The sequence below is a fragment of the Marmota flaviventris genome, chromosome 12 (genome assembly GCF_047511675.1).
Source record: "Marmota flaviventris isolate mMarFla1 chromosome 12, mMarFla1.hap1, whole genome shotgun sequence".
In the NCBI taxonomy this organism is placed as follows: domain Eukaryota; kingdom Metazoa; phylum Chordata; class Mammalia; order Rodentia; family Sciuridae; genus Marmota; species Marmota flaviventris.
In genome coordinates, this window is record NC_092509.1 from 34,692,907 (window position 1) to 34,719,772 (window position 26,866).

The following is a 26,866-nucleotide window of genomic DNA, read 5'->3' on the forward strand; positions in this document are numbered from 1 at the left end:
AAGTTAAAAACACTTGAAAAACAGCAGGTGTAAGAAGATCACTTTGACTTTTTTTTTTTTTTTTTTTTTTACTATTTCTAAAAAGCATGAAAAAGGCATGCTCTATATGAAAAAAAAAGGAAGAAAGAAAGAAAAGAAAAAGTAAAGCAGTGTCCTTATTTTCAAGGACAATAAGTTGAGACCAAGAAAATGCTGTATAGACCTTTTCCGAACACCTCCTACCTTTCAAGCCTCCCCACTAATTGACTCACATTTTCAGTTTACCATTCTTTGTTCACTCTGGTATACACATACTCCTAACTGCTTCTTTGGGTCTTCATTTCTTCATGGGTGCTTAACACTTTGCCTTTCTCTTTTTCAAGTATCTAATGTGAATTCAAGCACTGGACCCATCTGGGACCCTAAGAGGGCAGAGGTAAAATTTTTCTGCCTCAACAACCATATCTTCTCAGTGTCTTTCAAAGTTTGTTTGTTCTTAATTGTCCCTTAGACATTCCCTTAGATTCTGTCTGTCATATTTTATTCCATTTGCACACACAGCTTCAATCACCATATGCTGACGGCCATGTATTTATATATATATATATATATATATATATATATATATATATATATATATATATATATATATCTCCTGAGCTCCATATATCCATTTCCAAACATGTTTCCAGTCTCCTTTTCCCCTCTAATCCACTCTATATATTGCATAAAAATTGTTGTGCAACATGGGTGTGATGGATGAGGGCTCTTCGAGATCTGGTGTCAGCTTATCCCTTCAGAATTCTATGTTTCTCACCACTGACTCAACTCTAGCAATAAAAAATATACTTCACTCACATGACTTATTTTCTTTTTTGAAACATTCCTCACTTAAGTCGAACATCTTCGTTTTACTTATTTAGTGACTACTTGTCTTTCCAAGTTTTTCTCTGAAGTTATTTTTTTTTTAATTTATAGACTGCAGCACCATAGTTGGGAAGTGTACTATATGTTCTATAGCACAATGTGTTTATCCCTGTCATAGAACTTAAATGTTCACACTTTTAACTTACTGTCTACTTCAGTGATGTAAAAAGCATCTACAACCTGACCTGGGACAGTGCCATATTCATCTGTATCATAAATGGATGAATAAATGTGAGTTTACAAAATGTCATTCTAAATCAATAGGGGAGACAGAAATAAACTATTATGCCTTCAAATGTTTGATGAATTGCCATCATTCAATGCTTTATTCTGTAATTCTGCTGTAGAGTTTTGCTTTAGTTGTTAAGTTTACATCTGGAATGCCCCACAAAAGCTCAGGTGTGGAAGGTGACGTAGAAGTGTCCACAGATGGAACTATAAGGTAATAATTAGTGAGGACTCTAAAACACTTAAAAAACAGCAGGTGTAAGAAGATCACTTTGACTTTTATACTATTTCTAAAAAGCATGAAAAAGGCACACACTATATGTAAAAAAAAGGAAGAAAGAAAGAAAAAAAAGAAAAAGAAAAGCAATGTCTTTATTTTCTGTGTATTAATCCATTTGATGGATCCATAATTTAAATGGTGGTAACTGTAGGCAGGTGGGAACTGGTAGGAGGACAAAGGTCATTAAGGATGTAGCCTTGGGGTCTAGTATCTTGTCCCTAGCCTCTTTCACCAACTCTGTCTCCCTTTCCACCCCCTGCTTCCTGGCTGCCTTGAACTGAGCAGCTATCCTCTGCCACAACCTTCTGCCATGAGGATCTGACTCCCCACAGGCCCAGAGGAAGAGAAGTGATAACCACTGAGTGAAATCTCTGAAACTAGGAGCCAAAACAAACCTTTCCTCTGTTAAGTTGTTTATGCCAGATATTTTGGTTACATGAATGAAAAGCTCACTAACACTAATCTATTCCTAACATGAACATGAACTTATTTCCCTTTAGGAACAGAAGTTTATGTGACTGACAAGTCAAACTCCACCTTTGTAACGAATGCCTAAAATTACAAGGACACAGAACTTCCCTTGTACACAAAGCACTGTACCAACTGAGCTATGTACGCCCCGATGGAACTTAATATGATTTATGCCAAGCCAAATCACATTACAGCCCTGAGGGGAACAGGGAGGAGTAATTTGGCTCAGTTTCTCCTTTTGATTCACCTCCATTTGCTTACCTTATCTCTAAGAAAATATTACAAGACCTGACAAGCTGTCTTCATCACAAAGAGAATATACAAGTGAGAAAAAACAGGGAGGCACACCACAAATCTCCAAGCCTAAACCAAGAAAAACATTTCATAGACTTAAGGTTAAAGTCTAAACATCCAAAGGCTGTCTCCCTTTTCTTTCATTTATTTTTACTCCTTTTCCAATAGTCATCAGAATTCCAAATGTGCACACTAATCAGGACACTGAAATAGACTTTTATTTCTCTTCCTGCTTCCCTCTTATTATGACATCCCAAACTGATTTTTACTATTATAAAGTGTAGGGTCATTAACATGCTTTATGGACCTTTATCACTGTAGCCCTTGCCAAAAGAATATAATAAAATACAAAAAATAAGCAAGCAAACAAACAATTAAATAAAATGTTAATGTTTTTTGGACCTCACTATGATTAGGTCCTCATCTGTAGAAGTATGTGATTACTTCTTAACTAACATTCTTCCTTCTCTATGTGACATGGGCTAAGTATAATAAAAATGGAAGGTCAACACAGGGCTTGAGTTGTCACATGCATTTGCTCAAATTCTCAGAGTTTTCTAAATTAGGTATTACTGACCCCATGACATGGATGATGAAACTGAAATTGGCAGCTTTCAATTTCCTTTCCAATCTCACATGGGTAGTTCATATCCTTAGGATTTACTGAACTCTCAGCAACATAATTTCTACCCAGGTCCAGACCCAGCCCTTACTTATATGTGTCCATTAAAGTCAATATTTATCTATAGCCCTTGATTTGAGCCATCCTGAATTTTTAAGGTGAGAAGAAATTATAATTATACTTTTAGAACCATTTCTATACGTGTTTTTAAAAGATAAAATATATATTATATATATTATAAAGTATTACATAAATATATATGTGTATATATATATGTGTGTGTGTGTGTGTGTGTGTGTGTGTGTGTGTGTGTATATATATATATATATATATATATATATATATATATATATATATATACATACATCCATTCTCTATTAGAATGACCTAGATACAAAGGAAATAAGAATTGTAACAGAAATTGCTAATAACTACAGAGTACTGCCATAAATGGTAAGCAAGACCCACATTCTTTCTTTAGGAAGATAACATTAGAAAACTACATTATTGATGATAGGATCATGGTACGACTCTGGAGAACTTTGTTTCATCTGTCAGACTCTCTTTATCATTTCAAAATGGCATTTCTTCCCTGACACACTGAGTTAGTGAAAATAACTCACAGCAGCTGGATTCATCTTCATTAAAGTGACAGTCCGGCACTCCATCACATAGCAGGAGGGATGGGATACACTGGTCTGCAGAGCACTGGAACTCCATGTTGCCACATGGCTGAGAGGGTCTGAGAGGACAGTCCATTTCATCAGATCCGTCTAGGCAATCTTCCTGTCCATCACACTTCCCGGAGATAGGGACACACTGGAGTGTGTAGATACATGCAAACTGATCAGTTTCACAGAGTGATGGCTGTATTGTGACGGGACCTAAGAAGAGAGCAAGTCAAGTCATGTTGACATTAAGACAGTTTTCTTGAGGTCCAGTATTAAAAACTTTCAGGATATATTTATTTTTGTATAAATATGAAACACTTAGGTAATTCAAGTCAATTAATATCCAGTTAGGAAAATGATCCCTACTCTATGCAAAAGAGATTAGAGAGTATGCCTTATCTTAATCTTACCAGCAACATTTTTTAAAAGGGAATGGTTGACAAGGAAATGGAGACTTTTAAATTACAGAAGAAATTTTTATTCAGAGTACTTGAATTTGACCATGAAATCAGATATCCCAGGAAAGACATTTTTTTTTTTCACAGTAAATTAGGTATTTTGGAAAGGTACACTTATAATTTTAGAATTTAAGGGTATTGTTATTATATCCATATAGGGTTTATTCACTGTCTGTTAATGCCTGCACCTGGAGAATCTAGTTCCTGAGACTCTGTCCAGGATAGAGTCACAGAAGTTGCAGTTTGCCATGGTTCTATCACAGTGGATTTTGCTCAGATCTTGATTCCTGCCCAAAGGCCATGTATTGTCATATCTAACATAGAGATAAAATCACAGTTCAATCTAAAATATTACACTAGAAGAGATCTTGAAGGTAATCTGGTTTAAATCCATTTTACACCTACGGATATTAAGTCCACAAAATTAAGCAGCCAAAAACTCAGTGCTACTTTTGTAATCTTTCATTGCACAGATTATTTTTGTGGCAAAATATTGAGTCTACACTAAGTTAAATTTAATCATGAACCAAGAGTGTTGCTCTTCATATTGACTAGTTGATGTTTCTTGAGGTCAGTGAATGTATAGAAATATGAAGGATTATTGCTAATTTATTGAAACATTGATCCTGAGGCTGTTATTAAACTTTGTGTTGTTTTTGTACTAATTATTGGTGAACTTGTGACTCTAGAGAATAAATGAAAAAAATAGAGCCACACAGCAATGGGGACCAGTTCAGGAACAGTTTGTTTGCTGGACATTTGAAGCTACTTTTATGTGTGGATTTTATCAGAATAGTTTGTCTTATACTGAAAGATGGTGTGGTGAATTTATTTTAAAAATGAGATTTGAGAGTTCCTTTTCCTCCCTACTCACCCATCAGTGAATACATATCTAGACTATAGTTAGTCTCTGATGTTATGGTCAAAGTCATGCATGTGAAATCTATGTGGCCATGTTTCAAGTGTCTGTGTTCATGGAAAATGTCATATGTAAGCAAGGGAGCAATCATACGACTATAGTACATGATATAATGCTCCAATCTCATGGTCTGAGATAATGTTAGCATATACAGATGCAGTGTTCCAATGAACAAATTCCAAACTTAAACATAGAAAGTAAATTGGATTTAAATTTTATACCTTTATGTATATTTCTTTTAATATTTAACCATGATCAAATAAATGGGTTTTTTTTTTGTTCATTCTTTCCATTAGATTAATCTCACAGTTAAGGAAGGGCAGACAATTATATTTTTCAAAAAATATATAATGCCTTAAAATGTCATCTTTGTTAACTCTCCAGTGCTGAAAAGGTTGAATAAATTTTTTCATGTGATGAAAATCTAGAACCAACTTTAGAAATATGCCTAGTACTTAGCTAAGGCACTATACTAACAAACAAAAAAACCCACAGGGAGAGTAATTTTCTTTAAGACAAAGAGATTCCTATGCTTCCCAGAACCTACTCAGAATGTTCGTGTGTGTGTGTGTGTATGTGTGTTTGTGTGTGTGTTATTATATATTTTTCCTTATATCAGAGATGTAAATATAAAATTCTCCTTTATTTAGAGATATAAATTGCATTAAACTCCATAATTATTTTTCTTAAAATATACTCAGAACTATTTGTTCCAGGTCTTTCTTTTCAAGGAAGACAGTAGGCTTGTACAGCCTACACTTGATCCTGTCTTGTGCTCTTCAGGTTAGCGGTTTAAGATCAAGGTGTACTTCCCCCACTTGCTGGGAAAGCTGCCAGATGACAGCTCACAGTTAGTCCAGTTCCAGGCACTGCTCTCCAAAGTTATACACCCTCCAAAGAACGGCTTTATTCATTGACTTGTGAAGTGGGGAGAAGATGGCTCAGGCCCTATGTTTCAACATGAGGCCTCTACCAAGTGACAAATCAGCTTCGGAGCGCCCCACAGCACTGGCAGAGGCCACCGTGCACCTGCATCATGGCTCAACATCCTCCACCCCATGCCCCACACATTCTGTTTCCTTTTCTCCTTTGCAGGGGATGCTCCTGAAAGAATTTCCACTGCAGTCTGTATGAAGGAATTTGCCTCAGAGTTGGCTTCCCAGAGAACCTGATCTAAGGCACTATCTAGTCTTCAAATGCATCTTGTTTTAAATTACATCCCCTCTGAATTGCTTCTCAAATTTTCTATTGAAATATTTCTGATATTTGAGGAACATAAATGTTTCACTCCTAAAGGGAGTCTAGGCAGGTTCCGAGCTAGAAACAATTCTCCATTAGCTCAATATTTCATCCGAGTCTTTTGTTTTATCCAAATGAGAATTTTGCATTATGCTACATATATACATTTTCAGTATAAATGGATTTCTCCAGTATTGCAATAAAACTAAAACTCCTGGAAAATGTACTATGCTTGTCTTTTGATTTGAGTACAGCCTGCTGTGTGCACTCTCTGAGAAATGTTGACAATGAAAAAAGCTTCCCTAAAATTGTAATTTTAATGGATTTATTCTTAGGTGCCATCTATGGAGATAGCTAATCATTAAAGGTAACATCTCTCACTTAACTCTGTAAAATAGGAATAATATTAATAATTTTCTTTCTATAAACTGAAAAATCTCAGCACTGCCTTAAATTCATATTACTAAGTGAAAGAAGACAATCTGACAAGGCTACGTATTGTGTGATTCCAACTCCATGACATTCCAGGGAAGACTGTAGGATTAAAGAGGTCAGTTGCTGCTAGAAGTTGGGGTGGAGGTGAGAGGAGAGGTGAGGATGAATAAGGAGGAAGAGCACAGGTTTTCACAGTAGTAAAGCTATTCTATATGAATCATTCTAAACTATTCTCCTCTATAAACCATATGAATGGTTCATTCTCCATGAAACTATTGTGTAGGAAACTGTTCTATATGTGTCATCATATATTTGTCAAAAATCTATAGAACTGTCAACATCAAGAGTGAAGTCTAATGTAAACCATAGACTTTGGGTAATAATGATGTGTAGGGCAGGTTCACCTCTATTTAATATAATAAATGTACCATCTTGGTATGGGTAAATAAATTTGTGGAGGCTGTGTGTATGTGTGAGGGAAATTTCTGTTTTCTACTTAATTATGCTATGAATCTAAAAATTGTATAATACATGAAAGCATATATAACATATATATATACTTATATACATATAATATACATGTAACATATATACTTATATGTGTATACATAGAATATACATATAACATATATATATATACTTATATGTATATACATAAAATATACATGTATATCTCTCCACACCCTTTATATATATATATATATATATATATATATATATATATATATATATATATAGATACTAGTATATACAGACACTAATATCACTTAGAACCTATATGACAATCTGTAATTCATGTTCGACGCTTCACTCTTAAAATTTCTATGTTGTAATCTCTATAAATCTTTTTTAAAAGGCAGACATTTTAAAACACACAACATTTTAAATGCACAATATCTTGATAAATGCATTGTATGTTGATGAAGCACATTAGTCCTCTCTTGCCATGCCCAACAAGTGGCTTAGACAGGCCACTGAAAACCAATGGTACCGAGGCAAAGCCAGTGACTTTACAGAGAAGTGGTGTCAGATCAGGCTTACCTATAGTTAGCTGACTTGAAAATGTGTGTTATTGTTCATCATATGAGCTGGTTACTATATGAAAGAGTGTAACAAGCTCAGGGTAATACTGAAATGTACATCAGGTTTGTGATGATAGTCCCTTTATACCTCAAAGAATACAGTTAAACTAGAAGGATAAAGGAAAGTAATAAAAAAATAGTATTTTTGCTAGTGATTGTGATGGAGAAGAAAGATGAGAAGAAAGACAGTCCAAAAATGTTAATTCATTTTGACACCAGGATTCATTAGGTACCTTAAGGGTATTTTGTTTTTTGTTTTGTTTTAAGTCCACCTTTCCCAAGCTACATCCAATCATGAGTAAGATATAGAAACAATGCTAGGGGCAGGAAGAAAAAAGAGACTTCTATGAAAACTTAGTTTGTATGCTTTAGGGGAATGTTTCTCAAAAAGAGGATCACAAGTTTCAAGTGAGTTAGAATCAATAATAAAATATATTTTATCTATAGTTTGTGATTGATTCATTTTTTTTATACTGGAGATGATTCAAGGCTATACCAACAATAAAGTTTCCCTTACTCACTTGTATCCTATAAATATCCTTCCTTTGGTGGAGAACAATGGTCCAGATTTATAGCTATTATCTGGAAAGTGCATATAAGGCACTACTCTCTGGGGTGAATTGCACAGGTGGTGTGGAAAGCATATGACAATCAGACATTATATGTTTCAGCAAGAAATGAGTTAGGAAATGCTGCTTTAGAGTTCAGGGTAGTACTGTGCAAATTAGTTTGAGAAAAAGGATTCTAAAACAACAGAAAAATCCCATTTTCAAAGGAACAGAGTGCCTTCAAGAATTTCAACTGAATCATTACAATAGCAATTTGCCAGGTTTTTACCTGATCAAAGCTCAGATCTCACACAGAACCAAGACACTCCAAATTAGAGTTGGGCATGTTTTTACCCCTATATGAGAACACAGTAGTATCTAAATACCCAATAGAATTAGTGACATTAGGCATGTGTTTAATAAATATTTCCTACATTGATGAATAATAAATCAATGGTTTAAATATTAATTTTACTTTCCTTGAGAACTAATATGGAGTTAAGCAAAAATAGATGAAGTACAGAATGTATTGACTAATTGACCCATTCTGTTGATTTAATAAACCACTGTTGTAAAAGGGCCGATCAGCAAAACAGAAACTGGAAAGATCTTTAAAAAGACGACTTACCTGCTATATTTGAATGTCAATCTATGAGTTAGTAATTAGAGTGATCATTCATTTTATATTGATGCTTATGAACTTTACAAATTGTTTCAGAAGTTGTATGGAGTTTTACATATGCTACCTACATTTCATTTGGTTTTGTCCTAGGAAGATAGTTCCTATCCCTGACACAGTAGTTCTTTGTTTTTCCACAGAATGCTAAGTTTCCTTGTTCACTTATATTTAGATGGCAATGAAAATATATTTCTTGTAGCATGCAAAATTATTTTCTACTATTAACTTACAGTGAAAATCAATGAAACATTCTCATGAATTTCATATAAATTCATTAAAAGCCTAATGTGCCCAAAGGTAATCTAATAGATTTTTATATTTATGATTAATATCTTTAGTCAAGGCAAAATTGATTTGTCTGTTTTAAGAAAAAAATGATATACAGATAAAAATTTAGTATTAAAGAACAGAAATCAAACTTGCCAAATATTACCATGATTGGTAACATAGATGGTAAAAATGTTTAGTGTAGTATATTAATGTATCAGTCACAAATTGGAAATTGTGTCTGGCATATATTTTATTAACAACATTCAAAACTATCACAAAAAACAATGGGGCAGAGAAGATTATAATATTTTGAGCTGTATAAGAATTCTTGGGTCCAGTTTATTTTGAATTGTGATTTTGTCTATATTTCCATGAGGGCCTTTCACAGAGTTTATAATATTATTTTATTAAATTTTTACAATATCTCTCCTGGGGAGCCAAAATAGAATCATTTTGATGCTCTTATTTCATTGCCATATATCTAATAGCTTATATTTTCCCTGAAAGATGGAATGTGACCTTCAATTTGAATATAGGAAATGGAGTCCTGGTACATGTAAAGACCTGTGGACAGCACATGGGATGTGTGGGCCAAAAGGGCTTGCTTGTCTCCTCAGAAGGCTGTGCATGACCAGCAAGTCAAAAGCCAGATGGCAGAGACAAAGTAAAAGAAACTGAAATTTCCAGAAGTGAGAACCAATGTGATAGCTGATAAGTATCTGCGAACGGATGCCAAATACAAAGTGATAAGTATTTTCAAGATGAATAGCCTCAGCTAACTAAGACAAAAGCTAAAACAAGCAGATTGGTGAGAGGTAACAGAAATGCTAAATGTATACAAACATACGTGAATTTATATATGTGGGTGTAAATGTGCGTTTGTGCAAATATATGTACATAGATGTGTGCATACACAGGTAGAATACTTGAAATCATAAAGCTATTCACTAATTATAGAAAACTTATGGGATAAATTATGGCTGTGGGCAATAAAAAATGTAAAACAGAGAAAACACAATGTTATGGTTTGAATGTGAAGTGTTTCCCAAAAGCCCCTGTGCTAATGCAGGAATATTCAGAGGTGCTTTGACTGGACTGTGAGTTGTAACCTACTTAGTGCATCTTAGTTTGAATGGACTGACTGGGTGGTAACTGTGGGCAGCTGGGTTGTGGCTGGAGAAGGAGGGCCACTAGAACGTGCCTTGAAAGGGCTCATCTGTCCTGAAGCTCTTTCCCAACTCTCTAACTCTCCTTCTCCATGAGCAGAGCAGCTTCCCTCCACTATGCCCGTCTGCCATGATGTTCTGCAGCTCAGAGCAATGGAGTCACTTGAGCTCAGAGACATGGAGTCAGCCAACCATGATCTGAACTTCTGAAACTGTGAGCCAAAATAAACTTTTCCTCCTCTAAGTTGTTCTTGTAAGCTGAGTAACACACGTGAGGTTGTGGTACCCTTTTCTCAGAGTCTTTTCCTTTCCCCAGTACACTCAGATGCTGAAGACTTGGAAGAAAATCAAGAGCTGAACAAACAGAACATATTAAGTGGTCCCCAAAGATTCTCATTTTTATTTACACCAATAGGGGCCACAATTATAGACACCCAAATATAGTGATACTGCAGCAAATGACTACAATCACTTACATAACAAATGTTCTGCCTTCATAACCTCCCAAATAATCTAAAACTTATGTGAAGGTGGAAAATACATAAAAATCTGCAATGTTAGGCTGGTTGCTGGTCATTTCTCTCTTGTATGAGGCCTGGAATGCATAAAGCCTCCAGTGGATCCCAGATTTTTTCTGGCTTTATCATTTCCAGATGGTGCTATGGTTCCTGGTCGGACACGACTACATTTGTGTGGCCTCATTGACATGCAGCATTGTACCAAGTTACCCACTTGGCCTAATTTAATGTTGTTGTTCACTGATGGCCCATATTTAATAGAATTTTAATTCATAGCTAATGAATTCCCCTAATCTGAACTCTTGACTTCTAACTTTAAGACCAACATTACTAAATATATTCCTTTTAATGCATCCTTTATATTGCTTTTAGGATGTATTTCCCAGTGGAAGACTTCTGCTCAAAAAATGGTTCTCCAAGGCCCGACAGGGTTCAGTCCACTGTCTTTAGTCAGTATTCAGTGAACAGACATGTGATTGTGTCTCACCCATGCTCAGATTCTCCCCCATAAAATCCTCAAGTTCCAGAGGAAAATGATGAATCTTTTAGATGATGGAACATTATACTCTTGGCTCACTAGGTAAGGCCAAGAAAAAGAGTCCTAAAACTCAAGTCATCTTGAATCCTATGGTTGGGAAAGCTTTTGCTGATGGAAATTATGAGCCAGTGTTTCAACACCAATCAATGATTACATGGATTTTTCTCTTAATAGAGATGGTTTGGGAATGAAGAACAAAAAGCCATTTCTCCATGATGTACCAGAAACATGTACGATTGAGGGGATTAGAGAGGTTTTAGGTAATCTATACGTGAGGGAACTGTGTTCATTTCACAGGGACTTTAGGAACAGTTGTTATACCTGTTAGAATGTTTTATCAAGGGGCTGAGGATGTGGCTCAAGTGGTAACACACTCGCCTGGCATGCGCTGTGTGATGGGTTTGATCCTCAGCACCACATAAAATAAAATAAAGATGTTGTGTCCACCAAAAACTAAAAAATAAATATTAAAAAGTTTTTTTTTTCTCTCTCTCTCCCTCTCTCTCAAAAAAAAAAAAAAAAAAGAATGTTTTATCATGGTCTATCAGAGACCTTCCAGGTATAATTTCTTAATTAACTTTCTGATCCAACTAAATAGAACCAGTGGATGTGTGATACCAGAGCTTTCAAGTAACAGGGGATTGGCCCTGAGGACAAAGATAAATATAGCTAAACTCAACTTTTGAGGAACAGGAATAACTAACTTAACCTAAAGTTTGACATATCCTATATGATTGCAATTTTACTAAAACATACATGCACGCATTCACACACAGTTTTTTTTTTTTTAGTTAATTTCTGCCTTCCTAATAGAAACAATTAAAAGTGAACATATTAGATTGTGTTGTCCCATTAAAATTTTGGGATGATGGAGATTGTTGGTCAGACCAGAATGGCTCAAATATGAAGATGTAAGCTAAAAATTCAGTATTACACTAGTTACATTATAATCAGAAAGATCCTAGAGTACAATCCAGATATTTGAAGCCCTGGATTGCTCTCCAATTTGGACCATTATCTGCTGTGCCTAGCAGAGAACGCCCATCCTTGTCACTCCTTTGGACCCATTTTCAACAAAACCCAGTCATCTAACCTCATGTTTTCTATTTTGAGCAAGTTTATATTACTGAAAAATGAAGACTCATGTATTTACACACAGTTCCACTTCAAGCTAAAAAAGATTATTTTTTGTTCCCATTTCCACCTATTTCTATTATGAGCAACCAGTCTCTTTTGGTCTTACGTTCCAATAACATGTTATTTTTTTAAAAAAAGTTCATTCTGTTGAAGTCATTTGTTATTCTGTTTGAAAGGAAAAATATTTTTATAAAAACAGATATTTTAGTGAAGCAATGTCATGTTCTTGTGTTATTTCTTCGGCAACAAACACATTTGTTTGTTTTTGTAAGGTCTGGATACTTTCTAGCCAACAACATATGTGTTTTAGGGAATGGGGATCTTAATAAGAGTAGATGCTATTAGCCCAAAAGAGCCAAACAGGGCCAGCACCACCCTGGCTGAGAAAAGCTCTGGGATCTCTCCAATACACTTGGCCTATAAAATACCTGGATGCTGAGCATTTCTGCATGACCATAAGAGTCAGCAAAGGTTATGATAAATTTTAAAAATGGAGAAGAATTTAGCAATTGACAATTATTTCCACGTGGTAGAGAAATTACTAAGCTACCATCTGATGCTTTACTTTATATATACCTTATATTACATGTTACATGTAAATATAATATATACATTTACATAGTATATGAAATATATAGTCTATGCACATATATGCTTATGTGGCCAATATAATTTTTGGCATAAAAGTATTTGCCTTTAAGACAAAGAGTTGGGATATTGATTTATATTTTATCTTCAGGTTTAGTATGAGATGCTTGTCACACCCAGGCAAATGGGGTATAGTTCACACTGGGAGTGATTTTTCTATGGCTGTCATTTGGATTTCTTTCCCCTAATTTAACAAAATTCCTTCCAGCCTGACGATCAGCAGGAAACCAAGAAAGAACAACCTCCTAGTATAACAGGCAAACTCCTCCAAGTATTGTCAAGCAGAAAATCAAGGTTTTGCTCCCTTGAGCCTGCGTGGTATTAGCTTCTAATGCCATTTTATGGTTCTTGTGTTTTTGACTTCAAATCTAATATTCTTCTAGGAGTAAGAAGGAATTACTTCATCTTCCAACAAATAGTAAGAGCTTCATGACCCACAATAATGATTTTAAACCTCATAATATTCCATAATCCAATAAGTGAATCAGGATTGACTGATAATCATTTTCTTTCAGTGTTTTATACATTCATTTCCACTCATTTTAAAACAAGATCTTATGAATCACTAGCTGAATCAAAATTATACAGATGAGGCAGGCATTAGAACTATATTTTAAATAATTTATCTAAAATTGCTATCATATACAATGCAGTATAGAATGAATATTTACTTTATACGGACTTGAAATTTATCTTTTTCTCCACCAACCTTAAAGTCAAAGATCATTCATTCTTGTTAAATTCTAAAGGAACTAAACAAAACAGGGTAATGACAATGGGGATTTTTCATTGTAGCAGAACTAAAAATGGCAGAAAACAAACCACAGATGTTGCAAAATAAACTATAGCATCCACTATAGGAGAATTGCAAATTGAAGGCTAATAGTATCTGAAATGGAGAGCAGCTTCCTGTGGGGAGGATTAAGGATCAATCTTGAAGAAGACAGCTTCTGTTCTGCCCTTGAAATCGGAGGAGGATTTACATAGAGGAGAGATAAAGGGCAGGTCATTCCCAGACAGAGAAGCGAGAGGACTAATGTCAGGGAAAAGTGAGGGAATGGGATAAAACTAGAAAAGGGGAAGAAGGGATGATCTTCGAGAGGATCATTTGTATAGATAGAGACAGACAGATGTTAGGAGTTGCACTAAAGCATATGAAACTTATTTAGTAGGCAACTGAGAACCTCAAAGCATTTTTCTTCTTTATAACTTGCATAAATTTGTGCACTTTATTTTTTATTAGCTTGCTCTCTCCATATGCCATTAGAGTATAAATAGAATCTTTATTGTTGCTGGTCAACGTTATGATTCGGTCTAAATGTTGCAGAATTTACAAGCGGGATGATGATAAAATGAGAAGACAAATGGCCTTCATCCAGAGAGGCGTGATGTGGAAATTAGGTACAACGGAATAACTAATGAGAGTAAAAACATGGACACAGATTTAGGGTTGGTCCATGGTTTGCTTCAACTAACACTTTCAACTTTAGGGGAGTGACATAGGGACAATTAGTGATTACTAACAGTGATGGCAAGGGAGCAGACAGCCCAGTTCCAGTCACAAATATTCAAAGGCAGTAGCATCAGCCAATCTAACTCTCTGATGGCATCACCCTCACTTGCTTCCTGCTCATTTTTCTGACTTGGTTTCTCGACTTTTGAATTTTGGAGTTCTCAAATATCTATCCAATATATTTACTATTTGTTTAAGTTAGCCCAAGTCAGATTTTGTTCCTTGTATAAAACATTCTTTCAGCTATCATGGTAAGTAAGACGGTTGAGAAGTCTACCCTTCTGGAACTTAAAAAATAATTGGAATTAGAAGACTTACTTGCTATATATGAAAAAATCAGTTAGGTAGCTTATCCTAGAGATTCTACTGAGTAATAATAAGGCCTTGAAGTTGAATTTGAGAATACAACCAAGGGAAGGAAGAAAAAAAGGTCAAATCTATAAAACTTACATACTAGTGGACTGACTGAATGTGACGATATGGAGGGTTTAGAAACCAAATAACTGGTTTCAAATGGGTGTTTAGTAAAAGAGAGGCACTGAAAAATTGGTTATTTATAACCAAGAGACTTTTGAGGTTTTATTAATTAGAAAAAGGGGTATGAATGCCCTTCTACGGAACAGCTTTTATTAGCAATGCTCTGAATGTATAAGGTGAGATCAGTGTGTCACTCTTTGCCTCTGATCCAGCCTCAGCCTCCTCTCCACTGTCTAGTTGGGAGATAGGGCACATAGGGAACCTAAGCACCTTCTGTGACCTGTGTTTGCTGCAGCCTGCTTGTGCTGGCCCATCAGCCATCATGGGCATTTCCCCACATTCCACCTCTAGTGAGGTCATACTGGAAACCTGAAATGAACCCCACTAGTAGTATTCACACCAAGGAAACAGGCAAATGCTGCAAATCCAGAGCCAATTTATCAGTTGAGTACCACTGAACATTGCTCAAGAAGAGTTCTCTCATGGATCAAGGAATTACTTTGTATACTTGAAGCTGCCCCAAGACCAAAGGAAATCCTTCAAGAAACACAGATCTCATTCCTGAGAGAGTTATGAATTCATTTCATACTTCCAGATATGCACAGTTATCCTAGTATTTCCCCAGATTATAAAGTCCTGAAGCGCTGGGGCTATCATTACACTTACATCTGTAATTTAAATTCAAATCTAGGGTAGCACATGGTAGCTTCTCAACAAATATTAACTAAATGAATGGCCAACGTAAATTCACAAGTGAACCAAGCAGTGAGAGGTTTTTGTTTCTAACTGCAATGACATTTCTATCTTACCTGCCTTCCCTGGTTGCCAGATCCCCTTGAACACCCTCCTCCTCTGTCCCTTCCTAAGTCATTCTCTGCCCCTTCCTTCTATATTCCTAATCCTCCTCAACAAGTCCAGTCCCATATTATCATAAAATGACAGCATCAGAAGAGGATTAAGAGACCATCTGTTTCATTGCCCTGATGATAAAACATGATGTAAGGAGTTTAAATTAGTTTTCCCAAACTGCAGAAATATCTAGTGGCCCAGTCATGATTTAGACTCAGGACCCTAAAATTTAAATCCGGTTGTTGTTGTCTTTTAATCACTCAGTATAGCCATATAGAGAGTGTTGGACAATTCACAAGACTAACTCTCTTGCTCCCTTTTCCAAATAAAGGGTTTCGGAACAACATCAGAGTTGGCAGTCTGGTGGGCATGAAGGAAAGCACTGTGTGCATTCAACTGATGATGACATTCACTTATTTACCTATTCATTCAACACATTTATTTGTTACTCATAAAACATATTTACTGAATTGCTACCCTATATCAGGAACTCTTATAGACATATAAAATAAAACCACTGAAATAATTAGCAAAGATTTTGCCTTTAAATATTTGCACTCAAGAGGTTATGCCTAATCTGAAATTGTTCATTGGATTTTTCTGTTCAAGTCCAAAGATATAATGCAAGAATGAGACCCTCTATTCAAGAATGAGAAGATAACTATTATTGTTTATCAGTGATAGTATTAAAAAAACCCTAAAATTTGTAGCTTCTATTCCCCTTGAATTCCTATGAATTTCATTCTTTATTCTGTTGGCATCTTGCTTCTTGCTGTCAATTTGTATTTATCAAGTCAAGATAAAAAGGATGCCCGAGGATAATACATCTTTTCTTTTGAATCTGTATTCACTCTCTGAAGATCTATTTTTTTTCCATTCAACAAAAATAATCTAGAGGGAAAAAAAATTGTCCATAATGTTAATCTTCCAAACTGGTGTTTTCTCCATATTTAAGGAAACAGTGGCATCTTTTGACATTTACTGTGTTTATGTGAGGAAGAATCTGATTCAGCATATTTCAATAAGGTTGGTAATCTGTGGAAGACTAGATGTGTTAGGCCATATAATAATCATTTTTAGGTTTTTAAAAAATATTCCTCATTGCGATCATTGCAAATAGTTATGCAACTTGTTTAAGAAAGGCATATTCCTAAATCCTGACAATAATCATTTCATGAATGAGAAAAATTGGGTCAAATGCATAGAAGGTTAATATAAGGAAGATTTAAGCCTGGTTCTTGATTAAAAGGTAAACCTCGATGTTACCAGTTATACTACTGTCCTGGGGCAGCTATAGCAAAACACCACAACCGGATGGCTTAAAACAACAAAGGATTATTATACAATAGGTGTAGTAGCCAGAAGGTGGAATTCAAGGCCTCAACAAGACCATGCTCTCTCTGAAGGCTCATGGGAGGAACTGGTCCATTCCTTTCTCTGGCTTCCTGTTTTGCTGAGCATCCATGGCTTGTAGATGCCTTAAGTCAGTTTCTGCCTCCTTCATCATGCGGGGCTCTCCGTGTCTTTCTCCGTATCACTTCTCTTCTTATAAGGACATCTGCTCCCTGGCCATTGGCTGAGTGACTTTTCTCTTCCATACCATTCCTCCATGATGTTCTGCCTCACCTAAGGCCCACAGAAAGGAGCCAGCCAAGCAAGGATTGTTTCAATCCGAAATCTTGAGCTAAAATACATCTTTCCTATTTTAAGTTGTTTGTCAGATATTTTAGTCATAGTGACAGAAAGCTGACAGATACAGACAGGGATTTGAGGGAACACATCATTCAATGCAGCAGAAGAGCAAAATTCTAGATGGAAATAAATTGAGTCCGACCTGTGGTTCACACTTCACTTATATCTTTTGGTATTCACCTCCCTCTGTATTAGTCCAAACTGGGTAAGTATGTTTTAAGTGTTTAAAACTCACTGATGCTTTGAATACTTGAAAACCTCCCACATAGTTTTAAAAGATCCAATATCCTACCAACCTGTGAAATGTTTCTTTATCCTGGGGACAAATGTGATATTCTTTATTTAAATGACAGAAGAAAAATAGAAAATTACCTTCCATCCTTGAAAACTAACATAAAGAAAGCAGACTCTATGAAAATAACTTGTCTTGACTAAGTTAACTAAGTAAGGAAAGATGGACAAAGAAAGTAGTTTTGATGGTATAGAAATGCCCATGTTTCCATAGGGATGAATGATAAGCACACACAAAGGAATACTGGAAAAAAATCTTTTTATACTTTCTTCATTTGCTTTATTCAGTAAACATTCATTTTGACAGGTCCTGTATTATCAAGACATTAGAATTTTTTACAGCTATGTTTCAATGGAAAACTGTTTCCCATTCTGGGCATTTTCAATTAATAAAATAAAAATTTTGGAGAGTTTGCTAAAATTTTATCGATTTTAAATTTTATGCAAAAATAATGCTTCATTTATCTAGAATTACTAGAACATGACCTTTACTTTGTACTAACATGGTGTTTCTGAGGCATATATAACTGCCTTATTTCTGCTTTCTTGTAAGTCTGCAACAGTTCTGTATGAGTTTGTTGGCTGCCTTCTGGAAAGGTAAAACTAGTGCTAGAAGACTCATGCTCACATAGGATAAGGAATTTTATCTGAGCACAGTGAGAGAACAATCAGATGCCTGAACTACTAGAAGGATGAATCCTCCATAAGGTTTAATTTGCCTCTGTGAACCCTGACAAGTAAAAAGAGCTTAAGTGTAATCCATTTTCACACTCCTCAAAGCTTCAGAAAGATGGGTAATTATTACTTGGAATAACTACTAGAAAAATACAGGATTCAAAATAAACCCATCATGTATTGGCTTCCCATATTAATTCTAATAATTTCATTTAAGGAAAGATTAAGACAATGATTTTGGTCTGGGGATGTAGCTCAGTGGTAGAGTGTTTGCCTAGTGTTGTAGTCAGCTTTTTCACTGCTGTGACCAAAAGACCTGACAAGCACAATTAGAAGAGGAAAAGTTTATTTGGAGGTTATTTCAGGGTTCTCAGTCAATAGATAGCAGGCCTCATTCCTCCAGGTTCATGTGACGCTGAACATTTTGGCAGAAGATTGTGGTGAACGGAAGCAGCTCACGATATTACCAGGAAGCAGATACAGAATATATACCCCAAAGTCCATGCCCCCAGGGACCCACCCACCTCCTCTAGCCACATCCTACCCACCTTCAGTTACCACTCAGTTAATCCCCAATCAGGGGATTAATTAACTGATTGAGCTAAGGCTCTCATAACCCAATCATTTCACTGCTGAATGTCCTTTCTCTGTCTCATACGTGAGCTCTTGGACACCTAATATCTAAACCATAACACCTAGCACGCTCTGGGTTAGATACCCAGAAACACAAAAAATAAATAAAAATATGTAAAAGAATGATTGCTCAAAATATGTAGCTCTTATACTTACCATGACCTTATAGCTTCATTTTATAAAGTAATACTATTATTTTTCCCAATTAAAATCAATGCAGTTCCAAGTAAACATTTAAAAATAAAATTAAATTAGGAAAAAACACCAAGAAGAAAATAAACACCCTTCACATTTCCATTTCTCAGGGACATATATTATTATATTTTATATGTTCTTTCAGGCTTCATAGACTGAGATCTTTTTTTGACAAGGAGCTTTTTAAAATAGGCTTCATATTTTCTTTACCAGTTTTCTACATTTAGTAATATGTGCTTGTATTGTTTATGTCTTCTATTGGTTATACATTTTATATCCACCCAGATGTTGTTAATATTGCCTATTTTATGACATGATTTTTCAAAGTATGAAGTATCTATTTAACATTTCTCAGAATTTTCCATGATACTATCACAAAGTAGGGATGAGGATATTCGTGCTCCTACTATAGCACCGACATTTCTCTCAAGTTGTTTCCTCTACCTTTGGTGCTCCACTCTATAGCTCATGTGAGCGTACTTCACATGTCATTTAACACATTACATGTTCTCCCCAACTCTTCAAGTAAACCCAATGAAATTGTATCACATTAATTTAGTGATATTTCATACTCCCTGGCATATCATTATTGGGTTCTCTGTACCCCATTTTGAGAACCACTGGTATGATTTAAGATTTTCTAAAAACAGTTGGCTGAATCAACAATGCAGCCTTGCTATAGAAACTCTGCCCTGAAATGCTCAATTTAGAATGAGAGTAGGAGGCTGAGAAGAGGCACATATATGATATAAAGTGACAAAGAGAGGGAATTTACAATTTAACACCAAAGGTCTTGGTGGTGGTGGTGTTTTTTTTTTTTTTTTTAATCATCTTTACAGTAAATTCTATTCTTTAATATATGGGGGAACGATCAATTTATACTGAGGTTGATGTTATGGTTGCTGTTCACATAATCAAGTGTGATTGTTATAATTATAATGTAATATAAATATAAATATTTATATTTATACTTATAAACATAAATATTATAAATATAATAATGTTATAATTTGAATAATAGTATCTTTTCAGGGCAAATTTTCTAGCTCTAGAGACAAAATAAGACAAGGTCCTTTCACTCTTAAGGAGCTCAGAATTAGTGGGAGATATGTATCTGTATGTACATCTTCTTCTACTTATTTTAGCTCTTGTCTTACACATATGTATTGAAGAAAGCCAGAGAAGATTTTGATGATATAATGGCTGGGATTAGCTGGAAAAGGAAATGTTCAAAAATAGACATTTGCATAGAGCCCTAATATACAAAGAACTCAAAAAATTAAACAATAAGAAAACAAATAAACCAGTCAACAAATGGGCCAAGGACCTGAACAGACACTTCTCAGAGGAGGACATACAATCAATGAACAAATACATGAAAAAATGCTCACCATCTCTAGCAGTCAGAGAAATGCAAATCAAAACCACCCTAAGATACCATCTCACTCCAGTAAGATTAGCAGCCATTATGAAGTCAAACAACAACAAGTGCTGGCGAGGATGTGGGGAAAAGGGCACACTTGTACATTGCTGGTGGGACTGCAAATTGGTGCAGCCAATTTGGAAAGCAGTATGGAGATTTCTTGGAAAGCTGGGAATGGAACCACCATTTGACCTAGCTATTCCCCTTCTCGGTCTATTCCCTAAAGACCTAAAAAGAGCATACTACAGGGACACTGCTACATCGATGTTCATAGCAGCACAATTCACAATAGCAAGACTGTGGAACCAACCTAGATGCCCTTCAATAGACGAATGGATAAAAAAAAAATGTGGCATTTATACACAATGGAGTATTACTCTGCATTAAAAAATGACAAAATCATGGAATTTGCAGGGAAATGGATGGTATTAGAGCAGATTATGCTAAGTGAAGCCAGCCAATCCCTAAAAAATAAATGCCAAATGTCTTCTTTGATATAAGGAAAGTAACTAAGAACAGAGTAGGGTCGAAGAGCATGAGAAGAAGATTAACATTAAACAGGGATGAGAGGTGGGAGGGAAAGGGAGAGAGAAGGGAAAATGCATGGAAATGGAAGGAGACCCTCATGGTTATACAAAATTACATACAAGAGGAAGTAAGGGGAAAGGGGAAAAAACAAGGGGGAGAAATGAATTACAGTAGATGGGGTAGAGAAGAGGGGAGGGGAGGGGAGGGGAGGGGGATAGTAGAGGATAGGAAAGGCAGCAGAATACAACAGACACTAGTATGGCAATATGTAAATCAGTGGATGTGTAACCGATGTGATTCTGCAATCTGTATACGGGGTAAAAATGGGAGTTCATAACCCACTTGAATCAAAGTGTGAAATATGATATGTTAAGAACTATGTAATGTTTTGAACAACCAACAATAAAAATTTAAAAAATAGACATTTGCTGTTGGGTAGTAAAAGGTTGTTTCCTGAGATGAATGGTAAGGGAAAAAATTCACATTTAGAGATGCAAAGAATAAAAGGAAGAGTTCATTACAAAATGGCTCTGTTTTCTACTCAAAGTCTACAAGAATATCAGCAGGATGAAGAAGAGCTAGGGAGAGAAAGGAGATTAAAAGGCAAGTTCCTTTTGCTCTTAAGGAAGACAGAAGTAGTGAGAAATATGTAAGCTGTATGTACATCTCCTTCTACTCATTCATATCTCTAATGATGAACACCTCAATTCCATTCTCAAGTAGGTTGAAGATGATCAGATTGAGAATGTTCCCATGAGAATGGCTTGCTGAGGAAAAACACTGAGGAAGGTGATTAGAACTGAAGAGGGGAATGTGGAAGTCGAGATTGCCCAGGATTTAAGAAATCCTAAGGAAAACCCTGGGAAGTTCAAGAACTCAGATGTCCGACCATAAAGGAAAAGAAACTTTGAATAAGGCTATAAGTACACAATTCAAAAATAAGTAATGAATAAATAGAATGACAATATCTCTACTGCTTAACAGTTTAAGATTGAAGTCTTTATAAGAGGTCAAACTTCCCCACTTAAGTGGATGTGCCATAAGTGGCAGAAATTCAGGTTTCAGTGGGTTAATTTCTTAGAAAAGGGGTTCATGACAGGAATTTTTTTTAATACAATGAGTGTTCTAGATTGTGTCATAGGAACAGCAAGAAGGAAATGGCCCACGACAGAGGAAAGGCCAATATGGATGGAGAAGACAGTCTAGAAGATAATAAAGAACCTGAGGGGCCTTTGTGTTGGTCAGTGATGGTGAACTTAGGAACCTGAAGTAGACAATCAGGCTATATAAATGGAAACACATTTCAGGGTTTCCACAAAACTTTAGTGCAGAGTTATTTTGTTACCTAGAGGACATGGAAATTTTATGGTACAGTTCATTGGACCAAAGTCTTCAACTCTTCCTATATCTACTTCTTCATTGTATGAGTAGGATGACTTGGAAATAAATTCCTCTGAATTGACAAATAATTCTATTTTCTGAAGGACTCACTTACCTCCAGACACACACTCTGGGGTAAAGGAGATGTCATCTAGGGCAATGAAGATGTTATCATTTCCACCCAAATCAGCTTCAAATGCCACTTTGAAGGGACTGTTAGTAGAGAGAGGTACATGTCCATACATCCATCCAGTTCTTTTATTTCCAATCGCTGACCATACAAGGATGTTTAGTCCTGATTCTTCAATGGTATACACCTAAAAATGTAATAACAATAAGAAAAACAACAACTCTTTAGGACTGGTTGTTAAAGGTAGTGGGGCATCCAGCTGATTGATTAATGAAAGAATGACAACTCTGTCAGAAGAAAAGCTGAATACACTTCATACCAATGGTGATGGGATCCACCAGGGCTGAGTTCCATTTCTCCAAATGTGAGGATTGAACACCAGAGAAACATCAAGGCAAGCGTAGAAAACATGTGTTATTTAAAGGACAGAACAGAGATAGACTTCTCTGCAGAGAAGGGGCCCCAGCTCAGGTATCCAAAGAAGTGGGAGTGTCCTGTTCCTTTAATCCATTTCAGATTTTTCTCTTTTCTTATGTTCTTCTTCTCCCTTTGTCTTGCCTATGTGACCAGGTACCAAAAGATGAGCCAAAAGGTGGAACAAAAACCTTCCAGGGGTGCCTCTCTGTGTCTGCTCAAACAGGCAGGAAAAGGGCTACCTGGGAGGTGCTCAATAACATTTTGGAAAGTACAGTGTCCTGTAAGCAGGCAACCCTGGCAATGGTGGAGGAGAAAGGAAAAGGGCTCTGGAGGTATTAGCTGAAATCAGTCCCACAGAAGCAGCCTCCATCCTCCCAGACCCAAATCAGCTTCCATCTTCCGATCCCACCTGATCCCCTATCTATACTAACTGCCTCTTCTTTGTTCTTGCTTCATATTGAGTCCAGTATTTTCTATCTGTAGAAATTGTGGGTTACATAGTAAGCAATGTATGTTATATTATCTTGGATTTTGTCATACCAATTTCCATATACCAAATTGGATATGATCAAAACCAAGACCATCATAAGCATCTAAAAAGTTAGAAGAGATATAAAACTGGAATGTCATTGCTAAAGAATTTTGCCTATGTTAGACTGTAAAAAAAGAGGACCCTCAAGATAAGTACATATGAGATCATACAATTTATTTCAGAAACCAAAGTAATATACAGAAAATATTTAACATTTGACAGGTAGAAAAAATCTTCCTGGAGTAACTAACATCAATATTCAGCACTAAAATGAAAGGATTAAAAAAAAACCCATACACAAAAAGTGAAATATAAATGGAATTAGCTTTGAAACCAACAACCATATTAAGTGCTAGTGATTTTTTAACAATAAAAGCAATTCAGAATAAAATGAACAACAACAAAAAAAAAATCAATGCTACTTCTTAGCATCCTTCAAGAAGTTCTGTAAACAATAAAGAAAAAAGTAAGATTATGGGTGTGTAACTATATATACATATACATATATATATACATATATATATATATATATATATATATATATATATATATATATATATATCATGTATGCAACTTTTTAATATATATGTATGTATGGGAATGGGTATATATACACATATATAGAGACATACATCATATACACATATATATGTATCTTGATATATCTATCTCTATCTCTATCTCTATCTCTATCTGTTTTTTGCAGTGCTAGGGATTGAAGGCACAGCTTCATGCCTCATGCATGCTAGGCAAAGGCTCTACCACTCAGCAAGAACCTTAGTCCAAGGTATTTTCTGTATTCTCCTGTACTCAAATTCCAGTTAGTTATTTCTCAGTTGGTTGCTAAGACTATATACAACGTATATGTAACATTGAATTATGTTGCCTATATATGGCTTATAATGTACTTCAGCAATAATTTACAAAACCCTTTCTTTAACATGGGAAAAAAAGAACCAGAGAAAAGAAAACATATCAATATCAATTTTCTTCTATTGCAATACTGTTTTTTCCAATAACCTTCTCACCTATTGAAAAAAAATCAGACGAAGAACAGAGCAGGGAGGAAGAGCAGGAAGAAAAGATTAACATTAAACAGATACATGAGGTGGGATGGAAAGGGAGAGAAAAGGGAAATTGCATGGTAATGGAGGGAGACCCTCATTGTTATACAAAATTACATATAAGAGGTTGTGAGGGGAATGGGAAAATAAACAAGGAGAGATATGAATTACAGTGGATGGGGTAGAGAGAGAAGATGGGAGGGGAGGGAGGGGGGATGGTAGAGGATAGGAAAGGTAGCAGAATACAACAGTTACTAATAGGGCATTATGTAAAAATGTGGATGTGTAACCGATGTGATTCTGCAATCTGTATTTGGGGTAAAATTGGGAGTTCATAACCAACTTGAATCTAATGTATGAAATATGATATGTCAAGAGCTTTATAATGTTTTGAACAACCAATAAAAAAAAAAAGATGAGAAAGTAACAAAAAAAAAAAAAGAAAAAGAAAAAAAATCATACTTTTTCACTTTTTTCTTAGTGCCAAAATTTGTGTGTAGGTAATTAATCTTATAAATTTTATCCGAAATAATACTACTCATCCTATTACATATTATGAAATTAAATTGACATTCTAGAAATAGTACCAAGAATCATCAAATATACCAGAGCTATAAATTAAGCATGTTGCCAATGCCTACCAGTATAAAAAGTCTGAGAAACCCAATTGTTAATGGAAGTTAATCAAAACAAAAATAAATCAAGATTTTTCAAAGACTAAGTAAAAATTGAAAAACTCACCTAAAGTTTGTAAACCTGAAATATGAGAATTTAATACTAAAATAATCAAATTGAACATCTTGAAAAAGCAGTTATTTGCCAAGCAAAAATCACTTTTTATATTGACACTTCTGTTAATGAAATGAGCTAACATTCAAGATTTCCCCTTGACATCATGTGCTCCCCAAAATGACAGTCCCCCATCACACCCCCTAAATGCTCATGTTGCAGAGGCTGGCAGCCCCTTCCCTGGTGTTGATCTCTGTCTCCCAGCCCCATCCATGAATCTCATCCAAGGTGACAGGTGGCTCCTTGTACCAGAAGAAAAGGGGAAGGAGCAATATGATCCTCTCTCCTTAAGGCATCCAAAGAAATCATTTGAAATTATAAATTTCCCCTGGGCAATATTCTTGGACTTTTAAGTTCTGCTACGCATTGACATGCTAAGAGTCTTTCCTTTGAAATTAAACTGTCACAGAATAAAGAATTCACACACACACACACACACACACACACACACACACACACAGATTTTCAAAGACATAAGTAAAAATTGAAAAACTTCCCTGAAGTTAGGAAAGCTGAAATGTGAGATTTCACTATAGTAATCAGATTGAACATCTTGAGAGAGCAGATATTTGCCAAGCAGAAGTCACTTTTTATATTGATACTTCACTTAATGAAATTAGGTAAGATTCAACATGAAAGGAATTTGGGTCTGTAGACTATTCCAGGTCTTCCCCATCAATTACACAGCTCAGTCTTCAAATTCATGCATTTGTTTTCCATTTCTTAAAAATTAAAAGAAGTTTTCAATTCAATTCACAGATAACAGGGATACTGAATAGAATATAACTAAAGTGGGCTTTTTGTCTGCATAAATCTTGGTTATATCAAAAATATTTGAAAAGAAATGACTTTATTATTTTCATTTTAAATGCCTTTTTCTGAAAAAAATACTCAATTTAGAAAAAGAATTTACTTGAACATATAACCCCAATGCTTCCTGTTTCCCCCTAAATTATAGTATCTATGCATTTTATGTATTAATGTGCTTAGTTTCAGTATTTTTACAATTTATATTTCTCTCTGCATTTAGTCCTTTTAGTTTTCAATCTATCTTACATGCTCTTTCCAAATCCATTTTCTTCCATTGTGTTCCCACTCTACTTCTCTGAATTCCATCATGACCCCTATCCCAGTCATGAGCATTAAACCCTCTAACATGGTCCACATTT

The 26,866-nt window shown here is 35.4% G+C and overlaps 1 protein-coding gene across 1 annotated transcript in view; it reads right to left on the reverse strand.

Annotated features, from left to right (window-relative positions):
* Malrd1 (MAM and LDL receptor class A domain containing 1) overlaps positions 1–26,866 on the reverse strand; it is a 658,798-nt gene that overhangs the window by 129,218 nt on the left and 502,714 nt on the right. Inside the window, exons 33-34 of the mRNA XM_027928635.2 lie at positions 22,881–23,082; positions 3,425–3,685 (exon numbers count right to left, since the gene is read on the reverse strand). Coding sequence (XP_027784436.2) covers positions 3,425–3,685; positions 22,881–23,082 — 463 coding nt within the window. The remainder of the gene's footprint in view (positions 1–3,424; positions 3,686–22,880; positions 23,083–26,866) is intronic.